Genomic DNA, 12500 nt, shown 5'->3' with positions numbered 1-12500 from the left:
TACTACTACTACTACTGCTAATAATAATAATAATAATATAACTACAATACTCCTATTACCAATAATAATAATAATAATAATAATAATAATAATAACTATACCAATACTCCTATTACTAATACTACTACTACTACTGCTAATAATAATAATAAGAATATAACTACAATACTCCTATTACCAATAATAATAATAACTATAACAATACTCCTATTACTACTACTACCACTACTACTACTACTGCTAATAATAATAAGAATATAACTACAATACTCCTATTACCAATAATAATAATAACTATAACAATACTCCTATTACTAATACTACTACTACTGCTGCTGCTGCTAATAATAATAATAATAATAATAATATAACAACAATACTCCTATTACCAATAATAATAACAACAATAATAATAATAATAATACTCCTATTACTACTACTACTACTACTACTACTACTAATAATAATAATATAACTACAATACTCCTATTACCAATACTACTACTACTACTACTACTAATAACTATAACAATACTCCTATTACTAATACTACTACTACTACTGCTAATAATAATAATAATATTAATAATATTAATATTAATAACTACAACAATACTCTGCCATGCTGTACTGTCCATTTAGGGATAGATAACAATCCATTTTATGCTGTGATTTTGATTGAGTTTGCCAATAAGTCATCCTGAGCATGTGTAGTGTTAGTGTAGTGTTTATGTGTGTTAGTATAGTGTTAGTGTACTGTTAGTGTTAGTGTAGTGTATGTGTGTGTTAGTGTAGTGTTAGTGTGTGAGTGAGGGGACTGTCCTTTTTGTTAGTGTAGTGTTAGTGTGGCATTTGTGTGTGTTAGTTTAGTGTTAGTGTAATGTTGCTGTGTGTAATGTTGCTGTCTGTTCTCTTTGTTAGTGTGTGTTAGTCTAGTGCTAGTGTGTGAGTGAGAGGTCTGTTCTCTTTGTTATTGTGTGTTAGTGGAGTGTTAGTGTAATGTTAGAGTAGTGTTAGTGTGTATTGGTGTAGTGTTAATGTGTGAGCGATGTCCTCATTGTCCTCATTGTTAGTGTAGTGTTAATATAATGATAGTGTAGTGTCAGTGTGTATTAGTGTAGTGTTAGTGCAGTGTTACTGTACATTAGTGTAGTGTTAGTGTGAGTGTGGGGTCTGCTCTCTTTGTTAGTGTTGTATTAGTCTAATGTTAGAATAGTGTTAGTGTGTATTAGTGTAGTGTTAGTGTAGTGTTAGTGTGTGAGTGAGGGGACTGTCTTCATTGTTAGTGTAGTGTTAGTGTAGTGTTTGTGTGTGAGTGAGGGGACTGTCCTCATTGGTAGAGTAGTGTTAGTGTGTATTGGTGTAGAGTTAATGTGTGTATTGGTGTAGTGTTAGTGTTGCTCTTTGCTTGCTCACTGGGGGCTTGGACTTGGACATTTGTAAAGCTGCTTTGTGACAACATCTGTTATAAAAAGCACCATATGTATAAATTTTGATTTGATTTTGATTTTGATATTAATCCACAAGCTCTGAAACAATGTGTGTGTGTATCTATGTGTGTGTGTGTGTATCTATATGTGTGTGTGTGTTAATTTCATATGGTTTAGGCCATTACAGAAGTAAACTGTAACGACCTGAAACAACGTGTGTATACACAAGTATGGATGTGTTTGCTAGAAGAACAAAAAGAGTGAACAATACAATGTTTAATTACCATCAAAACCCTCAGATTGCTGACAATAACAACAGCAACAAAGCCTCCCTCCCCTTAAACTCCCTCTCTCTCTCTCTCTCTCTCTCTCTCTCTCTCTCTCCCTCTCTCTCTCTCTCCCTCCCTCCCTCCCTCTCTCGCTATCTCCCTCTCTCCTTTAGCCTCTCTCTCTTTCTCCCTCCCTCTCTCTCTCTCTTTCTCCCTCCCTCCCTCTCTCTCTCTTATCTCCTTTCATTGAATACTGGTGCTGTGTGGAACATTAATGTGGGGTGATATGTCAGCTCCTCCATCTCTGATCCCCTTTTCCAGCCTTCTGCTTTTTTCCTTTTCCTTCTGCGTGTCTTTCGGTCAGTCAGGCAGGACAGTCAGTCTGCACCTCTGTCGATTTCATCCTTCACATTTGGCTTTCATGTTATGGTTTATAAAGAGAAGTGAATGAACAGAACTCACTTATGATGACTGAGGCATCGAGTTAAAAATGATTCAGCTACACATGCAACTGCTGTTTAGTCTCCATGAGAAAAACTGCAAAGTACCGCAATCAGAATCTCAGAGGGACAAGACTTATGAAGGGTTATGAAGGTCTCTTATCCATTAAATACATGCACACACACACACACACACACACACACACACACACACACACACACACACACACATATATACACACACACACATATATACACACACACACACACACACACACACACACACATACACACACACACACACACTCACTAGATCTCTCTGTTGTGCAGGGATGGATGGTTGTGAGGGGCTCTGCCACGCGTGCTCTGCCCCTCACTCTCTCCCTCACGCTGCCGTCCAGCTGACGTCTGTGGTGCTTGGTCTTCTGAGCCTCCAAAGCCTTCATCTTACGAGCATGCTTATGGCCTTTATAATGTGCCTCCGCCTGGTTCTGAAGAGGGAGAGAGGGAAAGAGAGGGAGTGAGGCAGACAGAAAAAAGAGGGAGACAGAGAGAGAAAGAGAGAGACAGAATGAAAGATGTTCTTAATTGATTTACTTTTGCTCAAGCATGTGCACAGGTGACACACAGACACACACACAGACACACACACACATATACACACACTCACACACACACACAGACAGACACACACACACACACACACAGACACAGACACACACACACACACCCACAGACAGTCTGGACAGAGCTGATAAGAAAAGCTATAGTCAGCAGGGTGCAGAGGTATAGCTGCATGTATAATACATCATAATAGAGTAAGACAAATTCACAAGTACACCATTAACAAAGACATGGGGGGCAGAGATAGAGAGGAAACCAATTTACATTTGGTATTTTGTATTGAGGTCACTAATAATTACGTTGTTTTCACAAAATGAATGCAAACTTTTCAGAAAATCTAAAAAGAGCATTAAAGCTTCTTCCTAATTTCTGTTCAATCGATATATCGAGCAGATGGTTTATTTATGAATTTATGAATGATTGTAAAGGATTCATGGATGTGTGGCTGTGTGATGGTGTGTTTTCAGGTGTTATTGTGTGTATGGCACGGATGCACATACGTGCACACCCACCAACCCACACACACACACAGTTTTCCCCTTCTGCCATATAAATGCAAATCAGAGTGAAATGGACTGAAATCATTTGAACTGTGTGTTTAACAAGGTAATAAATCAACTCTACAGAGAGCACAACAAAATGGAGGAAGAGAGAGGGAGAGAGAGGGAGAGAGAGTGGGGGTGAGCGAGAGCTCTGTGGGGAGTTAATGAGCATGTGATAGACTTTTCAGCCCCCTGCAAAACACCCTGCTGGTTTCATTCAGGGTCTGTAGGGTCGGCTGTAAAAGGCAGCAGAGAACAATACTACATGTCCCATCAGGCACTGCTCTCAAGTTCTCCAATCACTGGTCTTGAATGGAGCATGTAAGGACATTCAAAGAATAATCAATACATTTCAAAACAATTAACACTTTCATTGCCACTTGCCAATATTTTAAAGATACTGAAGCATGTGAATACATATACAATATATGTTCTATGGCTAAAAAAGCAGTCAAACAATAAGAAGCATTTGTGGTATGTGCGAGGGAGGGTGGGGGCACACAGACATAAAGACAAAAGAGATTTCCTAAAAACCCTAATGTAACCCTAACCCTAAAGTAATCCTAAACCTAAACCCTAACCTTAACATAACCCCTAACTCTAACCCTAACAGAACGCTAACCCATAACCCTAATCCTAACCCTAACGTAACCCTAACCCCTGACCCTGAGTAACCAGCCCACTGAATCCTCACCGTGGAGTTAAAACGCAGGTGACAGATATTGCACGAGATGACTTGTTTTTTCTTCTGAGGAACCCCAAAGGTGTGGTTAATAACAGCCTTCTGCACAGGATCCATCTGAGACAGAGATAGAGGGAGATGGAGAGAGAGTGAGGGAGAGGTGAGAGAGGGAGAGAGAGAGAGGGGAAGAGGGAGAGAGAAAGAGGGAGAGAAAGAGGGAGAGAAGGAGAGCAAGAATATGAGAGGGAAGATGATTGAGATTTGAGATTTGTCAGAGGGAAGACGTCATGTGAAAGGTAATTTGGGTGCAGATAATGTAGTTGGTGTTTTAGGATCATTATGTGTGTGTGTGTGTGTGTGTGTGTGTGTGTGTGTGTGAGAGAGAGCTTATGTGTGTATGAGAGTGCGTAAGAATGCATGTGTGTATGAATGTGTGTGTGTGTGTGTGTGTGTGTGTGTGTGTGTGTGCGCGTGCATGCGTGTGTGTGGTCCCTTTAAACATGCACTGATGGTAGGGAGGTGAAGGACATAGAAATGGGTGATGTTTACAATCAGTGAAGTGAAATATGAAAAACACAGACAGACTGCTTGGAGGACAGCAGTGAGACACCTCCAGAACAGAGGAGGAACCAGGGGAACAGAGAGGAGTTTGTCCAAAAACAAACTACATGTAAAACAAAATTAATTTCATTTACGTTTCATCTAATTTGTTAATCTGAACAATACTATAACTGACTTGAGCACAATTCACAGTCCAGTATGCACATGTACAGCACACACATCCAGCACACACACGTCCAGCATGGACCCATCCAGCACAAATCACAGTCCAGCACACCCACATGGAGCACGCACACCAGCTATGAACAGTTCTGGCGCAGCTACTCTCCCTCCCTCTCTCTTTCTTCTACTTTCTTCTCTCTCTTTTACTCTCCTCTCTCCTCTCCCACCCTCTCCCTCTCTCTTCTACTCTTTTCCCTCTCTCTATTTCCTTCTCCCTCTCTTTCTCTTTCTCCCTTTCTTTTCAAATCTGATTCATGTCTGGAACCAGCTTGGTTGTGCTCGGCACAGCAAAATGCCTTAAAAATGTTCCAACTCTAAACCCTAAACCCTGAGAGCACAAGGCTTCCCTGAGCAGCTTTCTCTCTCTCTCTTCCCGTCACAATCTCTCTTTCTCTTTCTCTCTCCCTGTTTCAATCTCTTTCTCTCTTTCTCTCTCTCTCTCTCTCTCTCTCTCTATCTGGAATCACACAGTAAAAACAGTGTGTGTTTTGGGACCCCAGAAAGCATTGTCCATCTGCAGCCATTCCCAACAAGCTGGGAGACTGTGTGTGTGTGTGTGTGTGTGTGTGTGTGTGTGTGTGTGTGTGTGTGTGTGTTTGTGTGTGTGTGTGTGTGTGAGAAGGTGTGTGTCAAAGGCAATCATTTTGATAGGGGTTCTTAGGGCAGACATAAACTGAGCAGAGAAAGTGGGAAGAAAAATGTTTCTAATAAATCTAAAACAATAATACATAGAGCAATACAAGAAGAGGAGATGAGGAGAGATGAGAAAACAAGCAGAAAAGAAGACAAACTCTGCAAAGGTGAAGAGGTGAGGAGAGAAGAGTCTGGTCACTGACAGATGCTCTGTAACCAAGCCAGGTACATTAATCACTCTTGTGCTTCTCTCTTTCTCTCTCACTCTAACACACTCACACACACACAGAGGGCCTTATCTGATCATGACTCTCAGCATATTTGTATGTCTGTGTGTGTTTTATTATTATGTGAGCGCAGCAATGCAGAGAGAACACAGACACCAGTCAGAGTTCAGACTAATACCATCACCATGATGAACACAGCAGAATATTATTTAACATTTTTATTTTACTAATTATATAATATTTAAGGAATACTCCATTTAGGAAACTATGATTACATGCAAAAATCAAATCCAAATATTTCTGATGTTTATCACTACTCTGACATGTTTCATGTCCACATGTGTGTGTAAAGCACTGTGGTGTGTGTTTAACAGACTCACGGTATTGAAGTTGGGGAACAGGCTGAGAGCGGAGGAGCCACTGAGTCGGAATGGCAGAAAGTTCTTGAGCTCCAGAGGCGTGTGCAGAGGTCGAGCCTGCACCGGCACCGCTGCCAGCAGGGTGCTGCCCTGCGCCGCTGCACCTGTACACAAAACCCACAACTACCAATTGCTGAAGGAATAAACCTGCAAGGGCCAATCAGATACAGGAATCAGACACAGGCAAGACTTAGCTTCACATCCAAGAAAATATCACTACCAGAGAGCTGATGAGAAACAATACTGTCCCTAACACAATACACACACAAATGCATTTAGCTGACACTTTTATCTAAAGAGACTTACAATTATGACTGAGTACAACTTAAGCAATTGAGGGTCTTGCTCAGGGGCCCAACGGTGGCAACTCGGCAGTGGGGGGACTTGAACCAGCAAGCTTCCAATTACAAATCAAGCACCTTCACCACTGAGCTACCACTGCCCAGGTGCATAAAAGGTCACACAAGGACACACACACACACACACACACAAAATAAATCACTGGACTATTGTCTCTGGAGTAGAATGAACTGACTTGTGAAGATAACTGATACTGCAGTGATTTCCTGTGTGTGTGTGTGTGTGTGTGTGTGTGTGTGTGTGTGTGTGTGTGTGTGTGTGTGTGTGTGTGTGTGTGTTTCTGGTGCAAGGTTTCTCAATTTCCAGTTGAGTGAGTCTGATATCACCATATGGCTTAGGTAGACTGTAGACACACAGATATCACTGTAGACACACTCATCATATATTCACACACACAATGACACACACACACACTATTACAAGCACCACTACTGAGACATAATGATTGCCCACAAATGCACACATATACAAATGGAATACATGCACTCACACACACTCACACATACAAACACAAACAAATACACACACAAACACCCCACATTCACCCTAACCCTAAACCTAAACTTATTCCTAACTCTAATCTTATCCCTGACCCTAACCCTCACCCTATCCCTACCCTAACTCTAACTCTATCCCTACTATAACTCTAACCCTAATGCTACCATAACTCTAAATCAATCCCTACCATAACTCTAACCCTACCATAACTCTAACCCCACCATAACTCTAACCCTACCATAACTCTAACCCTAACTCTACTATAACTCTAACCCTACCATAACTCTAACTCCACCATAACTCTAACTCTAACCCTACCATAACTCTAACCCTAACTCTACCATAACTCTATCCCTACCACAACTCTAACCCTAACTCTACTATAACTCTAACCCTACCATAACTCTAACTCCACCATAACTCTAACTCTAACCCTACCATAACTCTAACCCTAACTCTACCATAACTCTATCCCTACCACAACTCTAACCCTAAACCTACCATAACTCTAACCCTAACTCTACCATAACTCTATCCCTACCATAACTCTAACCCTACCATAACTCTAAACCCACCATAACTCTAACTCTATCCCTACCATAACTCTAACCCCACCATAACTCTAACTCTATCCCTACCATAACTCTAACCCTACCATAACTCTATCCCTAACTCTACCATAATTCTAGCCCTACCATAACTCTAATTCTATCCCTACCATAACTCTAACTCTAACACCACCATAACTCTAACCCTATGCCTACCCTAACCCTCACCCTATCCCTACCCTAACTCTAACTCTATCCCTACAATATCTCTAACTCTATCCCTACTATAACTCTAACCCTAACGCTACCATAGCTCTAAATCAATCCCTACCATAACTCTAACCCCACCATAACTCTAACCCTACCATAACTCTAACCCTAACTCTACTATAACTCTAACCCTACCATAACTCTAACTCCACCATAACTCTAACTCTAACCCTACCATAACTCTAACCCTAACTCTACCATAACTCTATCCCTACCACAACTCTAACCCTAACTCTACTATAACTCTAACCCTACCATAACTCTAACTCCACCATAACTCTAACTCTAACCCTACCATAACTCTAACCCTAACTCTACCATAACTCTAACCCTACCACAACTCTAACCCTAAACCTACCATAACTCTAACCCTAACTCTACCATAACTCTATCCCTACCATAACTCTAACCCTACCATAACTCTAAACCCACCATAACTCTAACTCTATCCCTACCATAACTCTAACCCCACCATAACTCTAACTCTATCCCTACCATAACTCTAACCCTACCATAACTCTATCCCTAACTCTACCATAATTCTAGCCCTACCATAACTCTAATTCTATCCCTACCATAACTCTAACTCTAACACCACCATAACTCTAACCCTATGCCTACCCTAACCCTCACCCTATCCCTACCCTAACTCTAACTCTATCCCTACAATATCTCTAAATCAATCCCTACCATAACTCTAACCCTAACGCTACCATAGCTCTAAATCAATCCCTACCATAACTCTAACCCTACCATAACTCTAACCCTACCATAACTCTAACTCCACCATAACTCTAACTCTAACCCAATAACTCTAACCCTAACTCTACCATAACTCTAACCCTACCATAACTCTAACCCTACCATAACTCTAACCCTAACTCTACCATAACTCTAACCCTACCATAACTCTAACCCTACCATAACTCTATCCCTACCATAACTCTATCCTTACCATAACTCTATCCCTAACTCTACCATAATTCTAACACCACCATAACTCTAACTCTATCCCTACCATAACTCTAACTCTATCCCTAATATAACTCTAACCCCACAATAACTCTATCCCTAACACTACCATAACTCTAACCCCACCATAACTCTAACTCTAACCCCACCATAACTCTAACTTTATCCCTACCATAACTCTAACCCTAACCCTACCATAACTCTATCCCTACCATAACTCTAACTCTAATTCTATTGTTTTCTTCCAGAAATGTTGGTCAAACAAGACTCCTGAAAAAAAGCTGATTTTTTTTGCTGCCAAAAACTCACTTTATAAACTAACCATTTTGCTTACAAAGTGTTCAGTATTTACCAAGAATATACCCAGGTTTCAAAATCAAATCACAGCATCATTCTAAAACACACTGCTGTAGAAATACATGCTCACATTGTCACTGTTCAAAGACTCAAAGTCGAAATATAAAATGTACAAGTATATTCCACCATTCAGACCATTCAAAAACTCTCAGAGCTGTACTGGTCCCAGCCACTCTGTCTTCACACTCTGTAGGTGGGAAAGTCATGTAGGGTTAGAGGTTAGGGTCACACCGCCGCTCCATTTAAGTTTGAAACTTAAGGAGGAATTTTGCCCACTGGATGACTGAGAATGAACTGAGAGTGTCACCTGCAGATTTGCCTATAGATTGGATTAAGGCTCTCCCAACAACTCACTTTATGTCTACAGTTAGGCCATTTTTATTTACCTTTACATAGTCATATCCTCCATTTTCTGACCTTTTTGTATATGTGCTCTCTCTCTCTCTCTCTCTCTCTCTTTCTCTCTCTCCCATCTCCCCCCGCTCTCTCTCTCTCGGTTGCAGATGCTGAGTCTGCTACCTTAGATGAGGCGTAACAGCATATGAAGCGTAAAATGAGGACTGAATGATGGACTGATATCAGGCTTGGCTGAGTTCTGGTGTCACAGGCAGAACAAACGAACTGAAACGGAGAACAGAGATAGTCATTTTGTCTAGAAGTACAGTGGTCATCATTCTGTCTCTAAAAATACAGTGGGAATCATTCTGTCTCTAGAAGCACAGTAGAAGTAGAAGTAGAGTGGTTATCATTCTGTCTAGATGTACAGGGATCATCATTCTGTCTCTAGAAGCACAATGGTCATCATTCTGTCTAGATTTACAGGGATCATTATTCTTTCTCTAGCAGTGCAGTGGTCATCATTCTGTCTTTAGAAATACAGTGGGCATCATTCTGTCTAGATGTACAGGGGTCATCGTTCTGTCTAGATGTACAGGGGTGATGCTGTCATGAATCAAGATTTTAGGATGGTTTTTAGGATGGTTTCAACTTTTAAACAGGGAAGAGCATCATCTCTCCTCTCCTTTTCTCTCTCTCTCTCTCTCTCTCTCTCTCTCTCTCTCTCATACACAGAGTACATGTTAATTTAATGAAATAATATTATGCTTTGAACTATTGTGATCTGTTTATTTCTGTCTGTGATCGGTTTATTTCTGTCCAGTTGGCCCCTATACTACTTTTTGTTTGGCATTTTGTTCCTTTCTCTCTCTCTCTCTCTCTCCCTCTCTCTGACAACATCCTCCTGCAGCCTGATTTCATGGCTGACTGAACCCAGCCTGACCTGCCATTAGAAAATAGGACGCACACACGCGCACACACACACACACACACACACACACACACACACACACACACACACACACTATGTCAACAGTCACTGATGCAGTTCTGCTGTTTTGCAGCAATTGAATGTACATGGAAGTGAAGAGTGAGAATGTGAGAGCTCATACATAACAGTAGATGTGGTGTTATGTGTTGTGGGGTAGCTGGGGTAGGTGGGGTAGATGGGGTGTTGGGTAGATGTGGTGTGGTGTAAATGTGGTGTGGGGTAGGTGGGGTACGTGTGGTGTGGGGTAGGTGGGGTAGATGTGATGTGGTGTGGTGTACGTGTGGGGTAGGTGTGGATTAGGTGTGGTAGGTGTGGTGTAGTGTGTGTTAGGTGGGGTACGTGTGGTGTGGATTAGGTGTGGTGTGGGGTAGGTGTGTTGTGGTGTGGGTGGGGTAGATGTGAAAGCTGAATTCTGTGATCTCTCCTGGTCACCATGATGTCAGGACACACGACAAAATAGCAGCCAAACACACACCTAATGCACACACACACATGTTTACAGGGACATACACACACACACACAAACACGTGTATAAACACATGCACATACATATACACACACGTGTACGGACACACCCACACACACACACACACACCCACGTGTCCAGAAACACACACACACACATGTACGGACATGCATGCACATGCATGTACACACACACGTGTACACACACACACACACACACACGGACACGCACACGGACACGCACACACATACACATGTATACGGACACGCGCACACATATATATACACGCATACAGACACACGCATACACACATACACACATGTATGGACACGTGTGCGCACACACGTGTACACACATGTACGGACACACGTGCGTGCGTGCACACGCATACATACACACATGTATGAACACACGTGCTTGTGCACACATACATACACACATATGTACAGACACACGTGCGTGCGCGCACACGCATACATACACACGTGTATATATATATATAACATATATATAACAAATAGGCAAATACACAATAGGTCCATACATGCAGAGATACAGATCTCACGCACAGAAACTCACTCATACACACACATAAACACACACACTCATATACACATTTGCACACACACATTCGCACATGATTGCAGACATGCATACACACCAGCCCCCTGAGAAACACATCTCCCATATACAACTTCACACACACACACGAATGCACACAGACATACACACTCATACAACGGCCCCCTCCAGACACAGATCTCCCATATTCAACCACACACACACACCAGCCTCCTGAGATACAGATCTCCCATATTCAACCTCACACACACACACAAAACACCCCCATGCACTCAGATAATCTGACATCTTATGTTGTGTGTGTGTGTGTGTAGATACATCTACATGCTCTTTGTGTTTATGCAGACATCTGTGCACTGTGTGTGCACCTGTGTGTAGATAACATCTCTACAAGCTGTGTATGTGTAGACAACATCTCTACAAGCTGTGTATGTGTAGACCACATCTCAACATGCTGTGTGTGTGTGTGTGCTAGGACTGGGGGGGCACAATCAGAGGCAGTGACGCAGAGTGGCCAACCCATCTGCCACAAGGGAACAAGAGAGATTCAGTGTGTGTGTGTGTGTGTGTGTGTGTGTGTGAGACACCCTGAGGCAGCACAGTGATAAATGACTCCATTTCCTGTGTAGGGAGCGGGTGGGGGGGGGGGGGACATGACTGCTAATGTTTAAATCTAAAAGACGTCACTCATAAGTCTCAGATCTAAAGCTGCCACTTCATTACTGTCAGGGCCTATAAAGACCAGCAGAGATGAACACACACATACATATATTAAAAACACAGTTCTGAAGACACCAAGAACTGGGGAAGAAACCAAACTGAACAGAAAAGCGGAAAAGAGTAATATGTAATTATTTGTGTAATGAAGGGAACTCATCCTATTTCCAGTGTGTGTGTGTGTGTGTGTATGTGTGTGCGTGTGTGTGTGTGAGAGAGAGAGAGAGTGTATATTAGTATGTGTGTGTGAGTGTTGTGTGCCTATGAGAGAGTATGTGTGTGTGCTTGTGTGTGTGTGTGTGTGTCTTGACTGTATGTATGCTTGTGAATGTGTCTATTTGTGTGTGAGAGAT

General features: G+C 41.8%; 1 protein-coding gene across 2 annotated transcripts in view; it reads right to left on the bottom strand.

Moving 5' to 3' along the window:
- The window catches only part of LOC145654784 (zinc finger protein 385D-like), a 39982-nt gene that overhangs the window by 13143 nt on the left and 14339 nt on the right, over positions 1-12500 (bottom strand). For both annotated transcript variants that reach the window (XM_081708830.1, XM_081708831.1), the window contains exons 2-4: positions 6011-6153; positions 4000-4104; positions 2450-2630 (exon numbers count right to left, since the gene is read on the bottom strand). In XM_081708830.1, coding sequence (XP_081564956.1) covers positions 2450-2630; positions 4000-4104; positions 6011-6153 — 429 coding nt within the window. The remainder of the gene's footprint in view (positions 1-2449; positions 2631-3999; positions 4105-6010; positions 6154-12500) is intronic.

Source organism: Electrophorus electricus, unplaced genomic scaffold (assembly GCF_041902795.1).
Source record: "Electrophorus electricus isolate QZ-2024a unplaced genomic scaffold, ASM4190279v1 Scaffold156, whole genome shotgun sequence".
In the NCBI taxonomy this organism is placed as follows: Eukaryota; Metazoa; Chordata; class Actinopteri; order Gymnotiformes; family Gymnotidae; genus Electrophorus; species Electrophorus electricus.
This window is presented reverse-complemented; position numbering and strand designations above follow the sequence as displayed.